The sequence below is a fragment of the Sus scrofa genome, chromosome 14 (genome assembly GCF_000003025.6).
Source record: "Sus scrofa isolate TJ Tabasco breed Duroc chromosome 14, Sscrofa11.1, whole genome shotgun sequence".
In the NCBI taxonomy this organism is placed as follows: domain Eukaryota; kingdom Metazoa; phylum Chordata; class Mammalia; order Artiodactyla; family Suidae; genus Sus; species Sus scrofa.
In genome coordinates this window covers 41,338,116-41,357,518 of record NC_010456.5, presented here as the reverse complement: position 1 = coordinate 41,357,518, position 19,403 = coordinate 41,338,116, and the positions used below count along the sequence as shown (strand labels likewise).

Below are 19,403 nucleotides of genomic sequence, written 5' to 3'. Positions count from 1 at the left end.
ACTCCCAGGGATTTGTTTCCATTGGTTCACACAGGAGAGGGGCGGGGAAATCCACGAGGACTTGGCTAGCAACGTCTATTGGCTACTACTCAAGCCAATTGGTAAAAAGAGACTCCCGGCCCGCGCGCTCTGATTGGCTGGGCGGATGGGCTCGGCCACCACCCCATGGCGCTTCAGAGCTCGCGGGTTGAGTCCGGGAGCTGTTCGGGATCTGGAGCCGAGAGCCTGCAGTCGCAGGTGAGAAATCGGAGTCGTGGTCCCTGGTGGGGCCAAGTCCGAGGCTGAGACCTAGGACGACCCCGGCTGGGCTCTTGGCTTCTCTGGCTCAGTTTCCCCAATTCTGAGCATCCGTCCTGAGTGGCCCACGACCTCGAATCTGGCAGACGGGATTTTGATTTTTGGGCAAGCAACAGGTTTCCCGGCTCCGAGCCTGAGTTTCCCCTCCCCTTCTAAGAAACGGTACTTAGCTCATACTGCGGTTCAGGCCTCGTTCTATTGAGGTGATATACGGAAAGCCTTAAATAGATGGTAATTTTATACGGTTTACAAAAATCTTAAATGCACACAACGTGCACCTAGCAAGTTACTTTCTAGCAGTCTGTCTTGTAGAGATTCTCGCTTAAATGTCACCAAAAAAAAAAAAAAAAAAAAAAAGGAGGGGGTTGTAAGAGCTGTTTTCTGTGGCCTATTTTTAATTATGAAATGTTAGTAACAGCCTAAATGTCCAGGAAAGAGTTCTTTCTGGTCCATGATTTCATTTACATTTCTACCTTTATGGAGTTCCTTCTGTGGATCAGTGGGTTAAGAAGCTGCCTGCAGTGGCCTGGGTGCACCTGCAGCTCTGATTCAGTCCCTGGCCGGGGAACTTCCACATGCTAAGAGTGCAGACATTTTTTAAAAAATTGTAGTAATAATAAAATTGCAACCAAGAACCAAGCCAGTAATAAGTAGCTGTCAGCAATTGAGTGATTATGATGTACCAGACATTGCTGTTTCCCTTCCATTATTAACCTTCTCAAAATCCATCGAGTTAAGTTCACTTATTGCTCCATGCAGCTTTTTGTGTCTGTGTGTGTGTCTTTTTTTTAGGGCCGCCCCTGCGGCATATGGAAGTTCCTAGGCTAGGGGTCGAATTGGAACTGTAGCTGCTGGCCTACACCACAGCCACAGCAACACCAGAACAAAGCTGCATCTGTGACCTACACCACAGCTCCCGGCAACACCAAATCCATAACCCACCAAGTGAGGCCAGGGATTGAACCCCTGTCCTCATGGATAGTAGTTGGGTTTGTTACCATTGAGCCAAGAGGAGAACTCCTCATGTGGCTTTTGAGGAGACTGAGGTCCATAGCCATTTGAGTGAGTTAACTAAGATGATATCACTGGGGATGGAAGAGCTAGATTGGAACCCAGATCTTTTTGATATCTCTTGTTGACTGCTGCTCTGCACTGCCTTTTAGGCATATACCACATGCTGAATGGTCGCTGCCTCTTTTTTGTTGTTTATATTGGTGAGCTTGAACTAAGCATTCTTGAAGATCTGGAGACCTTCCAACTTCTTTCTGGCTTTCCTTTTCAGGATTCCCAGGAGCCATGTTGTCTCAAGTCCTGCTGGTGTCCGCTCCAGGGAAAGTCATCCTTCATGGAGAGCATTCTGTGGTCCATGGCAAGGTACAAGGCCCCCTGAACCTTTGAGGAATGGGAGCTACTTCTCCCTGATGCTAATCTTATAAGAAGCTAAAAGTAAGCCTTAAGGCATGGCCTAGGAGTAGATCAGAATGAGGTCAGACAGATGAGCAAGGAAAAGACAGGTCTTAGGCCCTCTGAAGGCCTTCTCTGGCCCACCCTTTAAGAGAGCAAAAAGATGACATGGAAAGCCCCGTGGGCAGAATGAAGTCACTTAGGAAGTGAACTTCCGGTGAAGAAGAGATGAGATTTAAGGACTGAGCTCAGGAGCATTCCAACATCTAAAAGCTGGGAAGATGAGTTGGATCCAGCAAGGGACTCTGAAACATGCATTTTTTCATTTAACTCTTACCAGTACTGTCTCAGGGAAAACTTTTATTGTCCTCTCTTACAGATGTGGAAGCTGAGGCTTGGGAGAGGATTGGGAACTTGATCAAGGCCCCCTACACCATAGAGCTAGGAGTGAACCTAAGTCTCTTTAAACCCAGAGCTTATGCTTTTTTCTACCCCTCTACTCTGTCATTCTTTTTTGTTTGTTTGTTTGTCTTCTGGGCTGCACCCGTGGCATATGGAGGCTCCCAGGCTAGGGGTCGAATCAGAGCCGTAGCTGCCAGCCTACACCACAGCCACAGCAATGCCTACACCCCACTCCCACACAGTGATCTACACCACAGCTCACAGCAACTCCAGATCCTTAATCCACTGAACAAGGGCAGGGATCAAACCTGCGTCCTCATGGATGCTAGTCAGATTCGTTTCCGCTGAACCACAATGGGAACTCAGCACTCTATCATTCTTTATGTTCTTATGTTTATCTTTGAAAACATGGTGATTATGGGAAAGCCATGCCTTGGTGTTGAGAATTTCTGAAGTTTTCTGTGGGGGAGAGCAAATATAAGTAGGTATTAACTCCTAATTGATTGATAGTGGCTGTGTCCAGGTGTAGGGGGGTCCCTTTTTCTTAAGACAGGAGCCGTGCTCATTGCCACCCCCCCCCCCACCCCCGCCTCAGGCTAATTGCTTCTGCCCTTTATTCTACAGGTAGCACTGGCTGTGGCCTTGAACTTGAGAACATTCCTCCGGCTTCAGCCCCACAACAGTGGGAAAGTGAGCCTCAGGTTACCAAACATTGGCATCCAGCAGACCTGGGATGTGGCCAGGCTTCAGCTGCTGGACACCAGCTTTCTGGGTAAGTACAAGGAGCAGGTGCCAGGTGTGGGAAGAGCCTGGGCCCCAAAGAGAGCGTGGGCAGAGGCCTGGGGTACAGAGTGCCATCCACATTTGCGAGCTAACTTCTCCAAGCCTAACAAAGGCCACTTCTCCAAGGGGACACAGGAACTCCGAGCCTCTTGGAGTCAAGTTTTCTACGAGGTTTCCAGGATCTGCCATCTTTTTCTCCCAGTGTCCTCTGGTTCTCTCCTGATAGTCCTAAACACAGTGAACACTTGGGCACAGTGAACACTTGGGCATTTATGTGTGCCAGGCACTGAAGCAGTGTCCTCTGTACGTTAGCATTCATGGAATTCGCCAGTCTTCCCTGGAAGTAGGTGGTGTGATTCATCCCCATTTTATGGATGAGAAAATTGAGGTTCAGAAGCCAAGTGGTTCAGGCCACACAGCTTGGCCATAACACAAAAAGGATTCAGACCCAGAGCTTTCTCAACTACCAACCCCAGGCTCTCAACAAACCCTTCCATCTCCATCGCAGAGCTCAGAAATGTCTGGGCAGTCAGTCACACTGTCATCAGCCCAGCTGCCTTCAGTGGATCATTCGTTCAGTCAACACACATTAGTACAACCTCTGCCATAATGTTTCCTACCAGCGGCACACCCATCTTGGTTTCATGTCCCGTTTAGAATTTGACTCAGGACTCGGAGTGATTCATGAAGGTTGGCTGGTCATGAAGGTTCCCCTAGCCTCTCGGAAGAAAGTTGTCCAGCTTCCACCGTGCCCTGGCCTTTCCCTTCCATCCTAGCTAATCTCAGTCTTTCATATTCACTGGTTTTATGTGAGGGTCCTAGTTTTTTTGATTGTGAGAGAGGGAAATATTTGGGGAATAACATGCTATTGCCTTTGGTTTGGGTTTTGTTCCAGGGAGGTCACATCCAGGCATTTGAGTGATTGTGTGTCTGTGTGTTTGAAACCTCCTATCCATGAAGCCCTTGCTGTGTGCCAGGAACAGTGCTGAGGATTTTCTGTCCCTTACTTAACTTTATCTCCACAACTACACTGGGAAGAGGTACTGCTGTTATCTCTAGTTACCAAGGAGAGACACAGGTGCAGAGAGGTTAAGTCACCTGCCCGAGGCCACAAAAGCAGTCTGGCACAGTCAGGACCCAAACCAAAATCCCCCTGCCTCCAAAGCCTGCAGCCCACTGACAGCCTCGGCTGAGATGCTCAGACCATGAGGCTACATCCATCCAGATTCTGACTCCCTTCACTGCTCGGTTTTTTGGTATTCTGTTGTCTATAAGCACCGAGGGAGTTCCCTGGTGGCCTAGCATTTAAGGATCTGGTGCTGTCACTGCAGTGGCTCCCAGTCCCTCCTGTGGCTTGGGTTTGATCCCTGACCTGAGAACTTTCGTATGTCATGGGTACAGCCAAAAGAATTAAAAATAAATTTTGAAAAGCACCAAAGGCCTCTCACCCACCCATGTGCACTTGTTTGCCTGTGTGACAGAGCAAGGCGACCTCACAGAGCAAGTGGAGAAGCTGAAGGAGGTGGCGGGCTTCTCCAAGGACTCCACCAACCACGACTGCCTGGCGGTGCCGGCCTTCCTTTACTTGTACCTGACCATCTGCCGGAGTCAGAGGTGTGTGCACAGTCTGGGTGAGGAGTCCGGGTTCAGCCTGCCCCAGAAACCGAGCTCTGGTTTTGGCCGCTGGGCTGCAGAATACAGCAGCCAGCAGCTGTCCTTGCCCCATGCCAGGCACCGTTCCAGACCCTACGTGTATATATGGTCAGCTTTTCATATTCACAGTAACCAACGAGAAGGACACTGCCCATGTGGCACAGGGAGGAACTGGGACTCAGAGAGCTAGGTGCTTCAGGCTGTGCAGCTCTCAGTAAGTGGGAAGAGCTGGGCACTTCCTTTTTAACACCCCCTCCCCACCCCCACCCCCACCGCCTCCTCTGATGCCTTCAATTCGGTAGAACCCAAGCCAGATTTCATTCCTGGGTCTGCAGTGTGACTTGTCCATGCTAGGCCCTGGAGGCACACTTGTCCCACATCACACAGGCTCCAGGGAACTCCGTGATTAGCAGAGTGAAGCCTGTGTTACAATAAGACCTGGACTGTCTGTGCTCAGGAAAGCCAGCTCCAAGAGGGGGACATTCCTGTTGAGGTGGTGTCACATGGTGACACAGGGCACGGGCTGAGGGTCAGACAGCGTTGGTCAAAACCCCAGCACGGGGTCACTTACTAGCTTTTGTGAAGTTCTTACCCTTCCTGAGCCTCAGTTTCTTTCTTTTTTTTTTTTTTTTTTTGTCTTTTTAGGGCCGCACCCGCAGCATATGGAAGTTCCCAAGCCAGGGATCAAATCGGAGCTGTAGCCACCGGCCTACACCACAGCCACAGCAATGCACGATCTGAGCCGTGTCTGGGACCTACACCATAGCTCATGGCAATGCCAGATCCTTAACCCACTGAGCGAGGCCAGGGATCGAACCTGCATCCTCATGGATGCTAGTTGGATTCGTTAACTGTTGAGCCACGACAGGAACGCCTCAGTTTCTTTTTTGTTGTTGGTTTTTGTTTTGTTTTGTTTGTCAGGCCGTGCAGTGGCTTGATATGGGATATCAGTTTCCAGACCAGGGATGGAGCCTAGACCACAGCAGTGAAAGTGCCGTGTCTTAACCACTAGACCACCAGGGAACTCCCGAGCCTCAGTTTCCTAATCCATAAAATGGGGGTCATAGTAGTACTAACCTCATAGGGTTCCTGTGAGGTTAAATGAGTTCATTTACGTGAAGTGTTTGATTATCACCTTCCTCAGAAAAACTGTCGGAGGGTTAGAAATGTTATGTATGAAGTGGGCCTGGTATTGTAACTGGTGCAGTGTGTATTCACTATGACTGATTGGTCTAGAACCTTAAGGGAAAGATAAGCTTTGCAGTGCAGCCTTTACTCGTGCAGCAGACACCAGTTGAGAGGCCCCTGGGGTCCCAGCGCTGTCCTGGACACTCAAAAATGTCTAGACACTTGCTGTCCCATGCTGGGGTTTTCACCTTGAGAGCAGCATGTCCCCTTCTGGGATGGCGGCAGGGGACACATTTCAGAATCTCCTGATGTGGGTGGGGTAGACGTGTGTAGTTTGGTAAGGCAGATTCAGTCTTGGAATTTTAACATTTGGAAAATGAGAAGTGTGCTTAAGGGAAGTGGCAGAACCTGACGTCTGAAAGTTCTCACTGGGGGGAAATTCAGGTGAGATGCAATGACTCGCAACTTCCTACTGACCCAGTGCAGGCCTGTGTTACAGGCAGAAGAAGCATCCCATGAGCACACAGTCAGTGCCCTGCGTGATGAGGCAGCATGGTGGAGACATTACAGGCTGGGGTCCTTGGGGGGAGCTAGGGGTGACCTCTGGGTGGTCCAGGGAAGCTTCCAGGTGAATGACACTTGAAGAGGGTCTTGCAGGATGGGTAGGCGTTTCCCTGCTGGAGAAAGGGGTACAAAGCTCCCCTGGGCAGGGGGATCATCCAGTGCTGTAAGCAGGGCCTGGAAAGAACCTCGCTTGTGGGGAGCCAGGAAGAAGTTTGGTGGGATGGCTAGTGGTTCACGAGGCACCTTTAGGAAGAGCTGCGTTTGGACAAGGTAGTGGTTTAAATGATCCTCTGCTTGTGTTCAGGTTGTCTGATTCACAAGTTCCTGTGGTCTAACAGTGATGCCTTTGGGGTTGGAAATCTCCCCAAGGTCAGAAAACTGGGCCAAATGCTTAGAGTCAGGCCCTGCCCATGTCCAGTCCCAAGCCTGCGCTGCGGGCTCAGCGCTGGCAGTTCACGGCCCTTCAAGAGAATCACCTCTGCTCCTGGTGTGTTTCAGGACCCTGCCCAGCCTGGACATTGCCGTGTGGTCAGAGCTGCCCACTGGGGCCGGCCTGGGCTCCAGTGCCGCCTACTCCGTGTGTCTGGCAGCCGCACTCCTGACCGCATGCGAGGAGATCCCAAACCCGCTGAAGGACGGGGAGGCCACTGGCAGGTAATCACAGCCCTCGCTCTGCTCCTTGTCCTTCCTGGCAGCACTGCCCGTGAGGTGAGAGGTGTTGCATGCACGTCTTACAGCTAAAGAAGCCCAGGCTACACAGATGGTGATGGCAGAGCGGGATCTGGTACCCCGTGGTCTGAATCCAGAGCCAGAGCTCTTCGCCCAACCCCCCACAACCCCACTTTGCCTCTTTGGGGTTCAGGCTTCGTGGTTTGGTAGAAAGAACCTGAGCCTGGGAGTTCCAGTTATGGCTCAGTGGGTTAAGAACATGAAGTTGTGGATTTGGTCCCTGGCCTCACTCGGTGGGTTAAGGATCCAGCATCTCTGTGAGCTGTGGTGTCGGTTGTAGATGCGGCTCAGATCTGGCGTGGCTGTGGCTGTGGCATAGGCCAGCAGCTGCAGCTCCGATTCAACCCCTAGCCTGGGAACTTTTACATGCTGCAGGTGTGGCTTATAAAAAAAAAAAAAAAAAAACGAACCTGAGCCCAGATGTAGAGAGCAATGGATTAGATGAGCCAATGGACCCCCCTGCCATCAACTTGCTGTGGAACCCCTGCCTCCTGGGGGCCTCACTGCCCTTTTCCATAAATGGTAATACTGATGCCCAGGGGCATGTTGCCAGTTGTACCAGGTGGTCATGGGAAAAAGTGTGACAGGCCGAGAAATAAACACAGGAGGAGCATCTCTCAGATCAGGGCAGCTCCCCTCCTACATGTCCTTGTCTGCCGGGGAAGCATCTTCTCTGCGGTTCTCACTGTGAGTCACTGAGGCTTGTCCAGATAGGGCTGCTGGTGAACCATTTCCAACACGAGGAAACTTGAGCAAGCGCCCTGAGCACAGATTATGCCATTTGTCCCAGCTCCTGCCCCTCCCACCCCTAGACTTGTGGATGTCGCCCCACCTTCCAGCCTGGCAGCTTCTTGAGGCCTGTCTTGGGCCCACGAGGCTCCGAGGAGCCCTCCCACTGGGAGCCACATGGGCCCAGCTGTGCTGTGTGTGCGTGCGGAGCGGGGAGTCTGCTAGCTAAGCCCCAAGGTCGCTTGGGTCCCCTTCGCCACAACAGGTCTGGGGGCTGTTGATAAGATGCCAGGGCCGCTCCGAAGGGCTTATGGGCACGGGAAAGGGGGGTTGGGCGGGGGGAGGTGCCGTGGGAAGAATCCAGCAGGTAACAAGCGGGTAATGGTTTCACCTGTGGGGGACGCGAGGCGGCTGTTTTCAGGAATCATCTTCCAAAATCGCAGTCGGCTTTGCCTGTTAACTGGCTTCCCTCTGAGGCTCCATTTCCTCATCTGAAAGTGGGGGGTTACACCTGATGACCTCTTGTGTGTGCGGGGGTGGGGGGGGTGCTTCCAGCCTTGACATGTGCTGATCCTGAGATAAGATGGTGACTTGGGACAGAGGCTTCAGGATGGCTGCTCAGTGCTGTGTGCCGATCGCTGAGTCTCTCCGAGAGCAGCGAAGGCCCAGTTGTCCTGGGTCTCCTGAATAGACCTCTGCCCACGACCCAGCAGCCAGGCTCTGCCTTTCAAAAGATATGAGTGGTTGTGGGTATGCAGGTGTGTCTGAGGGTGTGGTCTTTCTTGTCCTGCTTCCTTCCCGTTCTCTCACCCGCCCCTGCTGGGGGAGCAGGCCCCGACCGCTGCCACCTGGCTCCCAGCACTTCTGAATCAGAAGGAAGAGACTCGAACTGCGCTCAGAGTGGGAAAAGGCCTCGAGTTTGCTGAGGCAGCCAGCCTGGGCTACGTTCAGCTGCCCCCTCCTCACCTCATTCACTCGCTCACCCACTCACGATTGCTTCCCCATAAGGACCAGCTCTTATCCAGTTCCAGGTGCTGCACTGCCTCAGCTGGACCACATTCCCCTCACATCTTACCTCACTGCCTCCTCCCATTTAGAACGGGGTGTGCTCTGCACAGCTGGTACGGCACTTCCCGCAGGCTATACTTAAACCCTGGTGGCTTCCTGACATCCGCTCTGCACTCCAAACTGCAAGACGTCAGGAACCAGGTCTGTGTGAGCTCAGTCACTGGCACACAGTAGATGCTCAGTAAACACTTGATGAGTGAGTGAGTGAGCGAGTCTTGCTAACACTGTAAAGTTCAGTAGCTACAAACTCAGGCTTGCTCCAGTCAGTGGATGCGGTTGCATCCTCCCTGTGATCTTAGGGACACTGTTTCACCTCTCTGCATCTCGGTGTCTTTCTGTAAGAAAGCGGACAGTAATCGGACCTTTCCTGTTGGGTTACTGTGAGGATTCCAGGTGATCCGTTAAAGAAAGCCCTTATTTAGCACAGTGCTTGGCCCGGGGTAACTGGTAGCTTTGAGCAGTGTGAACTCGCTATCAATCATAGCCTCATAACCCCCATGTGAGTCTCAGGTCCATAAAATCCTCATCTGACAGATGAGGAGAGAGGCTCAGAGGGGGGTGATTGACTTGCCTGAGTCTCCACAGCAAGGGGGAGGTGGACCGGTCTTGAAGTGACTCCAGGAGCCGAGATCCCAGTGAAGCACATACTTCCCCCTGGGCAATTTTTTTTTCTTTTTTTTTTCTTTTTAGGGCCATACCCACGGCATATGGAGGTTCCAGGCTAGGGGTCAAATCAGAGCTGTAGCTGCCGGCCTACACCACAGCCACAGCAATGTGAGATCCGAGCTGTGTCTGAGACCTACACCACAGCTCATGGCAGCGCCAGATCCTTAACCTACTGATTGAGGCCAGGGATCGAACCCGCAACCTCATGGTTCCTAGTCGGATTCGTTTCCATGGAGCCACGACGGGAACTCTCTCCCCTGGGCATTTTGCAAAGCCCTGTTATATTTCCATCTCACTATGTCCTCTGTGAGCTAGACTCTGCTCTGTTTCACAGATGAGAACACTGAGGGTTGGATGAAGTGGTTGCTCAGGGATGCCCAGTGAATCAGCGGCAGGATGGGGTTCAGACCAACCCCCTGCTTCATCCTCAGCTCTGTCCCCAAGCCTGGCACTCAGAAACCACAGAACCTCCTATGGCTTCTACCGTGTCATGGGGCAGGGACTTGGTGGAAAGAAAACCAAAGCTGAGAGAGAAGGCAGGGCTGTGGGGTTGAGCCTTTGTCCTCACCCATCTCTCTTGTGTTTGGGGTCTGTTCACTTAAATGGTCCAGAGCCGACACCCCTTGGCGGGGGCAGCCTGGCCCCAGGCTGGAGAGGGATCCACCGGCTCCATTCCACAGCCCTGCACCGAGCCTGTGCGGAGGGAGGACTTATCATCCACAGATAGGAGTGTGAGGCTCAGAGAGGGCAGGCAGGGGCCCAGAGTCACTCAGCTCCTAGGAGGCAAAGCAGGACCCTGTGAACTCAAAGCCTTGGCTCTTTTCACTCCACCGGGCAGGAGGGCTTCTGGCTGAGGGGAGGGTTCAGTGTGCTTTTTTTTTAGCCTGAGCACCTCAGAGCTGTTTATTTTTCTTTTTCTGAGTTCGGGGCTCTAAGCCCCTTTGCCTGTGTGTCGCCTCCGCCTTCTGCCTCCCTCAGAGACCCCCGGGCCCCCATCCACCACCCTGGTTGGTAAGGACAAATTTCTGTGTCTTCTCCAGGTGGACCGAAGAGAACCTGGAGTTAATTAACAAGTGGGCCTTCCAGGGGGAGAGGGTGATTCATGGGAACCCATCTGGAGTGGACAACGCCGTTAGTACCTGGGGTAGGTGCTACCTCGGGCTTGCATTATTTTTGTTCTTTGAGAAATTCTTAACGACAGACAGGCAGATGCAGCTGCCCAGGCTTTGGTGGTTTGGAATGAATAGGATCAGTGGTTTCTGAGGAAGAGAGCATTTTCCTATTATGAGGGGAACAGCGGAGTTTTGGGGGCCTCACACCTCTGGGTCTGAATCTCTGGGGGGTGGGCCGGGGCCTGGGAATCTGCGGTTTCACTGAGCCATACAGCACCCCCATCCCCAAAGCTGGGGAACCATTGCTGTGGAGCCTGCAGACACCACAAGCTGGGCTCCCCTCCAGTGAGGACACCTGTTCACTGGACCTGGACATTGCCTCCCAGCCCCTACCACCATGTCACCCTGCAGCCTGTCAGTGGGGAAGCTGGGCGCTGGACAGAAGGAAGGGACCCCAAGTTGTGGGCACTGAGCGCCTTGGCACCCTCCTGGGCTTTTGAAACCTGAAGCCGAGATGACTAATTTCGCTGTTGAGTCTAGTGATGGTGATCCTCTGGCCCCACCCGAAACCCAGCCCTCTCCCAAGAGGCACAGACACCGAGCTTCTCCTGCGGTTCTGACCCACTCATTTCTTCTCTTTAGGAGGAGCGCTCCGATACCAGCAAGGGAAGATTTCACCCTTGAAGAGGTAATTCTGGGGCAGAGCCGCAGCTTCTGCGTCCGGCGGGGAAGGGGAGAGCCCCATTTGTGAAGATGCAGGGGGCAGGGACTCCTGGGCTTCCCCCTCCCTAGTGTTGTTGCCGAAACCCAGCCTCTGTCCACCAGTGCTGAATAGAAATGGGGAGGCAGAGTTTGGGGTGAAGGAGAAAAAAGTAGCTCTAATTTCTTTGCCACACAGAGGAGGCCACAGCAGGCTGATGCCTTAAGGACTATGCCCCCCTTTGGGAGAGAACTGCAGGGAGTCTTATAGTCTAAAAGGAGAAAAGGTATTTCAGATGAGAATCGGGATTGGGCAAACATGCATTCTTCTTTCTTTGGGGAAATCTTTTTTTTTTTTTTGCTTTTTAGGGCAGCACCCATGGCATATGGAGGTTCCCAGGCTTGGGGTCAAATCAGAGCTGCAGCTGCCAGCCTGCCCCACAGCCACAGCAACGCAGGATACACGCCACGTCTGCGACCTACACCACAGCTCACAGCAATGCCAGATCCTTAACCTACACTGAGCGAGGCCAGGCATTGAACCCTCCACCTCCTGGTTCCCAGTCAGATTCGTTTCTGCTGCGCCATGACAGGAACTCCTCTTTGGGGGAATCTTAGTCATCGAACCTGGCATCAGATCTCTGCATGATCCTGGTGGTGGTCTTCTGGGGTATCTGCAAGTATAACAGTACTTGCAAAGAGGGCACATTGATCAGAAATGAGAACAAGCCGGGAAGGTTCCTGACAAACATCATGTGCTAATAATCTTAAAACCCACAGCCAGTTGTGCTCAGGGTGTCTAAGTTTACCTCACAGATGATTGTGTTTAGGGTACAATCAAATGAGGGAGAAGCACAAGGAAGGGCTCCAAGCTGTTCAGGTTTAAAGCATTCATTTCTGAAAGAAGCATAAGGAATATACCTTTCCCCTTAGGTCTATAAGATGCCTGTGTCATTATCTTTATCCCTTGAGAGGGAACCAGGTCCCTGCCCCAAAGCTGTGCTATTGTTGCTTGACTGCTCCTCCCTTGTCTTTGCCTCCCCTTCCTTCCCTGATCAGCAGCTGTCCCAACCTGTCTCTAGGAACTGAGGGAAGGCCGTGGAGGCTGAATGAGTCCCATTTCCTAAAACAAGAAATGGGTGTGGGGGGGTGAGGGGAGTTCCCGTCGTGGCGCAGTGGTTAACGAATCTGACTAGGAACCATGAGGTTGCGGTTCAATCCCTGGCCTTGCTCAGTGGGTTAACGATTTGGCGTTGCCGTGAGCTGTAGTATAGGTCGCAGACGTGGCTCGGATCCCACGTTGCTGTGGCTCTGGCGTAGGCCCGTGGCTACAGCTCCAATTCAACCCCTAGCTTGGGAACCTCCCATATGCCACGGGAGTGGCCCAAGAAAAGACAAAAAAAAAAAAAAAAGAAAGAAATGGGGGACTCAGGTGGGGTTCCCTTCATGGCTCAGCGGTTAATGAACCTGCCTAGGATCCTTGAGGACGGGGGTTCGATACCTGGCCTCGCTCAGTGTTGCCATGAACTGTGGTGTAGGTCGCAGACGTGGCTCAGAACCTGAGTTGCTGTGGCTGTGGTGTAGGCCGGCAGCTATAGCTCCGATTGGACCCCTAGCCTGGGAATCTCCATATGCCGCAAGTGGGGCCCTAAAAAGATAAACAAACAAACAAACAAACAGAAAGGTTTTTATTCCCAGGAGCCCCTCAAGGCCCTGCTTGATTACAGTGAGCTGCGAGGAAGCCTGTTCTTTCCCGCTCCACTTCAGCTCTTAAACTGCCCAGAGATTAGAGGGAACGTCGTGTGAGGCTTTCACCTTCCAGAAAGTGGCTGGGAGGGTCCCCTAGACCCTCAGCTGCTCCTTCATCTGTCTGTCTGTTTAGTAGACAAGAACCCATACCTTCCTGTGTTCCGGATGCACTGTGCCAGGGCCTCGGGCTATAAAGATGGATCTGGACTTAGTCCTGGGCAGCAGGAACAGACCTGCACAAGCCACCGAAAGACAGCGTGGGGGTTGCCACCATGAAGGCGTCCCAGTGGAGCAGGGCCAGAGCCCGAGGAAGGCTTGTGGGAAGCTGAGCGTGGAGGGGGCGTTTGGCAACTTTCTGCCTGTTTTATGTTTCTTCCCCTCACCCCCACCTCCACTCTGGAGGCACTGGAGGTACAAACATCCAAAGTCCCCTGTACTGTGTGCACTTTGCGTGGAACCACTGGGGGCATGTGGCCAGGAGCGAGTACCTCTTGGCTGACCCCTAAGCCCTCCATCCATCAAATTGGGGACAGAGGGTGGGTTGGGGGTGGGGCTTTCTGTGAGGGCTACCGGGCTTGCTCTCACGTTCCTCAGCCAAGGACAGCACTTTCTTGGCGACTGGACAGCAGGTCCCTGCTGTCTGCCCTCGCCAGCTGGGCCGCTCCATTCATGGCTCAGTGACCTGCCAGGCTGTGGTGCGGGACTCCTGCCTGCACCTCTGGCATCTTCCCACCCCTGCCCTGTCAGCTTCCGGGAGCCAGGTCTGCCTTTCAGCGTTTCTTTAACCTCAGCACTGTGGACATTTGGGGCTGAAGGATTCTTTGCAGGGGGGGCCCATCCTGTGCCGCATGGGATGTTTATCCACATCCCTGAGCTCTGCTCACTAGATGCCCTTAGCACCTCCCTCATCTCACAGTGTGACAACCAAAGATAGTTCTGGACATTGCCTCATGTGCTCCAGAAGGCAAGTCCCCCTGGGTGACAATCACTGCTCTACACAGAGGAGGAAGTGGAGCCATTTAGGTGCATGGCACAGCTCCTTTGACTGCTTGTGGAATGGGTGGCAGGGCCTGTCGCCCAGGTGGCTGTATGCAGTGGGATCAGAAGCTAGGGCAGGTACTGAGGTGTCTGGGCCCAGGCCTGCCCTCAGGGCTCTGGGTCTGTTGGAGGAAGTGGTCACTGCTGTAGCCCTCTGGGTTCTGAAGCTGCTGGGGATGACAGTGCGGAGGTCCCAGGTCAGGCTGCGGATCCGGGATGTCCTTCTTGGGGCTGGGGCAGTTCCTTCACTCAGTGTTTCCCGAGAGCTTCTTGTACCCTAAGTGCTGAGCTGGGCCCAGTGGAGGTGTGGCATGGGGAAGCAGAGGAGAGGACCCGAGGGGTGCACAGGGGTCGGGTGGCCCCAGAGGCTCTGGGCTCTGCAGGCCCGAGTCTGAGCCTGGCTTTGCCATTTGCCCACTAGGTGCACTTGAGTGAGTCACTTCTGTCTTTTTGTTTATATCACGAGGATCCTGAGCTTGAAATCAGAAACATCAAATGCTGATTAGATTTTATTTTATTATTTTTAGGGCCACACCTGCGGCATATAGAGGTTCCCAGGCTAGGGCTCAAATCAGAGCTGTAGCCTCTGGCCTAAGCCACAGCCACAGCAACGTTCAGAGCCTTAGATCCAAGCCGTGTCTGTGACCTATACTACAGCTCACAGCAATGCCGGATCCTTAATCCAGGCCAGGGATCAAATCAACATCCTCATGGATGCTAGTCAAATTCATTTCCCCTGAGCCACAATGGGAACTCCCTGATTAGCTCTTTCTTGACCACATTCATTCATCTGGTCCATAAATATCTGTGAACAACTCCTGCATGCTGGGGCCTCAGCAGGGAACCCAAAGTCCTGGAACTCCCACTTTGTGGGGGGAGACCACCCTCCCAGAGACAGTTCCAAGAGCACTGACGGCCTGCGCCCCAGGCCACAGGACACAAAGCAGAGTGAGGACTGGAACATGGAGGAGGGGTCCAGTTGGACAGGCTGATCAGGTCCCTGATGAGGTGAGCAGAGCTGCCCAGGCCACAGGCAGGCCCCTGGCAGAGGAGGCACACATGCAAAGGCCTTAGGCAGGAGTGTGCCAACATGTTGAGCAGCCAGGGGCCCAGGGTGGCTGAGTGGAGTGAGCTCCAGGGAGGGCTGAGACGAGATGTGGCTGGGGACGTAGCCAGGCCTGGATCACATAGCAGTTACAGGACAGACTCCTGTGTGGTCGCCACTGGAGGTCTGGGAGCCCTGGGTTTTGTGGGGCTGGCAAGGCTGGCAGCAGGTCCATTTGCAGGGAACTCTGTCTGAGGAGGATGAAGACATGATACCCAAACTCCTCCCACCCCGAAGGATGGGGACGCAGAGTGAACCGACCTTGGCCGCTGGCTACAGGGCGCCGCGGTGAGCAGATGGCAGGCTCTCCAAGAAGCCAGGAGGCCAGACTCCACATTAATCCCGCCGATGGCTTAAAGAGGAGCCCTTTCCCCCTAAACCATGCATGGTGCTTCTCCATAAAAAAAAATGCATTGTTTGCGGAGTGGATCAAGATGCAGCCTCCTAGAGCACTGCCCTTTTGAGGAACGGCTGGTCCTTAAAGGAAAGAGAAAAGCCAAATAGAATGTTCATCTTTCATAAAGTGGAAAAAAAAAAAAAAAAAAAAAAAAGCTGGCCTCCAAGGCTGAGAATCAATATTAATTTCATGGGCTTGTGGGCGGTGAGATCAGGCAGGTTGCTGGCAGCCTTTTCCAGCCCTGTCAGCTTTTAGTCTTGAGCTATGAAAAGAAAAGTGAAGAAGGGTATCAGAAGTCCGGCCATCTCCAGCTGTCCCCTGCCAGAGTGTGTCTGAATTCTCTGCCCTCTGTCCCCAGCCTGCAGCGCTCTGAAAGGCAGCTTGGGATGGCAAGAAATGGTGGCTTAAGTCCCCCCCAAAAGAGCCAACCACAGGGACAATTGGGATTGTGGCTTCAGGAGAGATGATAAAGCTCTGAGGGCCGGTGAGGACAGCGGGGTCGAGCTGGAGTGCGGCTAACTGTGGCCATGGGGCCCTGCAGGCACTGACTCCCTCTCACCACATCTCGTCTCCTGCCAGGGCCCCTGGTCTGGGCACCATCGAGGAAGGGCAAAAATGGGCTCAGTGTACTGGGACCCCGATCCTTCCATGGGCCTTCCTTCCCTCACACTCCTGTGCTGACTGGAGCATCTTTCTTCCCCACGCCTCCCTCCAGGACCCATCCCTAACTCTGCCAATGCGTTGTGTTCTACCCCTCGAGGCTGGGCCGAGCCCTCACATGTGCAGGGTCACTCTAGGTTGAATGAACGAATGAATGAGTGAGTGAGTCACAAGCAAAAGGAAAGTGGCCATCTACCCAGAGGCCGAAGCAGAAACACAGCTGCTTGGTGGCCAGCACACCAGGCTGGGAGTCAGGAGTCCATGCTCCTCTGACCCAACCCAGGCTGTCCTTGATGTCACCTCCCCAGGCCTCTGCTGCCCACTTTGGGGCAGGGTGGGGTGCAGTCCTGGCAGACCCCCCAGCCCTGACCCAGCTGCTCTGTCCTGGGCTCACGGGGGACCCTCTTCACCTGCAGGCTGCCGACTCTGGAGATCCTGCTGGTCAACACCAAAGTCCCTCGCAGCACCAAGGCCCTGGTGGCCAGCGTCAGGAACAGGATGCTAAAGGTGCTGCTGGTTCCACTCCTGGGCAGGTTCATGGTGGGGCCACGACACTCGCTTTTGGGTGTCTGGGCCCTCCCTCTGCCTGTTGGGTTAGTGGAGGGGGAGTGGGGAGAGGGGGGACCTGGGGAGGTGCTGTCCGTGCACCCCCAGCTGGGAGGGGAGCAGGGATCCTTAGACACACTGGCTTGGCTGGGAGAACCCCACTTTTAGGTCGGGGGTGGCCAGGCAAGCGGAGACCTGGCGGGAGGGAGAGGAGGTTCCCTCAGAGGGTGCGTGTGGCCGTGGGACACCTCCCCACTCTGCCCTGGTGCCAGGACAGCCATCCAGTGTCTGCTGGCCCCTCAGCCTTATAGTCCTTTGTCCTTCCCTCCAGTTCCCGGAGATCATAGCCCCACTCCTGGCCTCCATGGACGCCATCTCCCTGGAGTGTGAGCGGGTGCTGGGGGAGATGGCAGCGGCCCCGGCCCTGGAGCATTACCTTGTGCTGGAGGTAAGAGCCCGCCCGGGATCGGGGTCACTGTCCACATGCTGTCCCACGTGGGGACTCCCCGTCTGTGCCTGGAATCCCTGGGAGCTGAACTGTAGAGGCCAGGCCTGGGCACCCCGTGTGCACCTGTGAGCAGGTGTGTCTTGTTTCAAAACCTCTTCTCTCAGGTGATTCTGCATATTTGAGGGAACGTACAGAAAGCGCCAAGAGTGGCACCTGGCATGTGCTAAGTTCAACAGGCCAGGTCTGGGGTCAAGCATGTAAGAACTCAGTCTTCTGTACGCCGAGGAGTGATTTCTCCCCTGTTTGCTAAGCATTTCTGTTCATCCAGTACCTTCTCACCTACACACTTTGGATCAGACTCAGTCTAAAATTGTGCTTTCGGTGTTGCTGCTCTAGCCTTTGCATAATTCTAGGGTAGAGGTTGAGATCTCGCCCATTGGATTTCATCAGACCCAGGTCTGAATGCTGGCCTCTTTGGAGGGTCTTCAGAAGACAGTGGGGTTCTGTGGGCAACACACAAGTATGATGCCCAGTGATCCACCAGCTCAGCCAGAGGGCCTGGGTTCATTCCCAGACTCGGCCCATCTGGCCCAGTGAGTGTGGCATTAAAAAACCATATGGGGAGCTCCTACTGTGGCGCAATGGAATCAGCAGTGTCTTGGGAGCATTAGGATGCAGGTTCAATCCCAGCCCAAGACAGTGGCTTAAGGATCCAGCATTGCCACAGCTGCAGCTTGAGTCACCACTGTGGCTCGGATCTGATCCCTGGCCTGGAAACTCCATGCTCTGTGGGGCAGCCAAAAAAGAAAGAAAGAAAGAAAAAGAAAAAGAAAAAAAAAGGAGTCATCTGGGGAATTCCCGTTGCGGCTTAGTGGGTTAAGAACTTAACTAGTATCCATGAGGATGCAGGTTCAATCCCTGGCCCCACTCTGTGGGTTAAGGATCCAGCGTTGCTGTGGTTGTGGTGTAGGGTGGCAACTCCAATTCAACCCCTTGCCTGGGAACCTCCATATGCCGCAGGTGCAGTCCTAAAAAGACCAGGCGGGGAAAAAAAGCCATCTGGCCTCCCTGGAAGAGTCAGAGGTTCTGGCAGCCCCCACTGCATGGCTGTTCAGCAGCAGTCAGCTGGAGGTGCCCAGGTGGCCCCCTTGAGAATCTCCATGTCTCCGCAGTCCCCACCACTCCCTGATCTTTACCCACAGCCACTGTACTCTCTGCCTGGTGCCTCCCTGTTCTGCTGTATGTATCTGAGTCTGCAGCCCCTGTAATGAGTGGGAGCCACCACTCTCCAAAGTCTTTTCACAAACGATTCCTACAACAGCCTGCCTGGGAAGTGCATATGTTGCCCCCATTTTACAGACATAAAAACTGAGGCCTAAAGAGGCTGACTTTCTTTGAGGTTTCCCAACTAGTGAGTGGCCGAGCCAGGGGGCACTGACTTATTTATTTCTTTAGTCAACAGTAATTTTTTTTTTTTTTTTTTGTCTTTTCAGTGCTGCACCTGCGGCATATGGAGGTTCCCAGGCTAGGGGTCGAATCAGAGCTGTAGCCACCAGCTTACACCACAGCCATAGCATTGAGGGATCCGAGCCGCCTCTGCAACCTACACCACAGCTCACAGCAATACCATATCCTTAACCCACTGAGTCAGGCCAGGGATCAAATCTGCATCCTCATGGACACTAGGTCGGGTTCTTAACCCACTGAGCCACAGCGGGAACTCCTAGTCAGCCAATTTTTAATGAGGGCTGACCTGGGCTGGCTTCAGGAACTTTTTCTAATTCCTTCCGAAGCTCTTGCCCTCACCCTCCGGCCGTCTCCTTCCATTCCCCCAGCCTTTGCTTGCCGGTTCTCAATTCCTTTCACGTAGGTAGGAAGGGAACACAGTCCTCCCGAGTGGGAAATTAATGATGGAGTGCTGCCTAAAATACGCCCCACCAAGCCCCTGGAGAATGCCACGGAGCAGTGCGTTGATTATACATTGTGTATATTTTTGGCTGCGGCAGCCGCTGAAATGTGCAGCTCGCCTCCCGGACAGCTCTGTGCTCCAACCAGCGAGCTGTTCTCCTGTGTCACAGCCTGTCATCTGATCCTTGACAGATTTTGGATCAGAATATGACAGGTGTCTGGAATCTGCCTTGGCAACGTGACACCTGGTGCTCGGGTGCAGAGAGAGGCCCCCACAAGTTTTCCCTCCCATCCAGCCCTTGGGCCCAGAGAAAGGCA

At 53.6% G+C, this 19,403-nt stretch overlaps 1 protein-coding gene across 9 annotated transcripts in view; it reads left to right on the top strand.

The window, feature by feature from the left end:
* The window catches only part of MVK (mevalonate kinase), a 36,648-nt gene continuing 17,326 nt past the window's right edge, over positions 82 to 19,403 (top strand). For 3 of the 9 annotated variants that reach the window (XR_307455.3, XR_307454.3, XM_005670728.3), the window contains exons 1-9: positions 101 to 237; positions 1,580 to 1,671; positions 2,728 to 2,875; positions 4,368 to 4,500; positions 6,730 to 6,885; positions 10,464 to 10,567; positions 11,178 to 11,223; positions 16,600 to 16,690; positions 17,061 to 17,177. Coding sequence is in view for 5 of the 9 variants with exons in the window: in XM_005670728.3 (XP_005670785.1) it covers positions 1,594 to 1,671; positions 2,728 to 2,875; positions 4,368 to 4,500; positions 6,730 to 6,885; positions 10,464 to 10,567; positions 11,178 to 11,223; positions 16,600 to 16,690; positions 17,061 to 17,177 (873 nt within the window). In the remaining 4 variants the exon portion in view is untranslated. Of the gene's footprint in view, positions 460 to 1,579; positions 1,672 to 2,727; positions 2,876 to 4,367; positions 4,501 to 6,729; positions 6,886 to 10,463; positions 10,568 to 11,177; positions 11,224 to 13,148; positions 15,690 to 16,599; positions 16,691 to 17,060; positions 17,178 to 19,403 lie in introns of those variants that run through there. The other 6 variants (XR_002338383.1, XM_021072506.1, XM_001929184.6 and 3 more) reach the window with 5 other exon arrangements.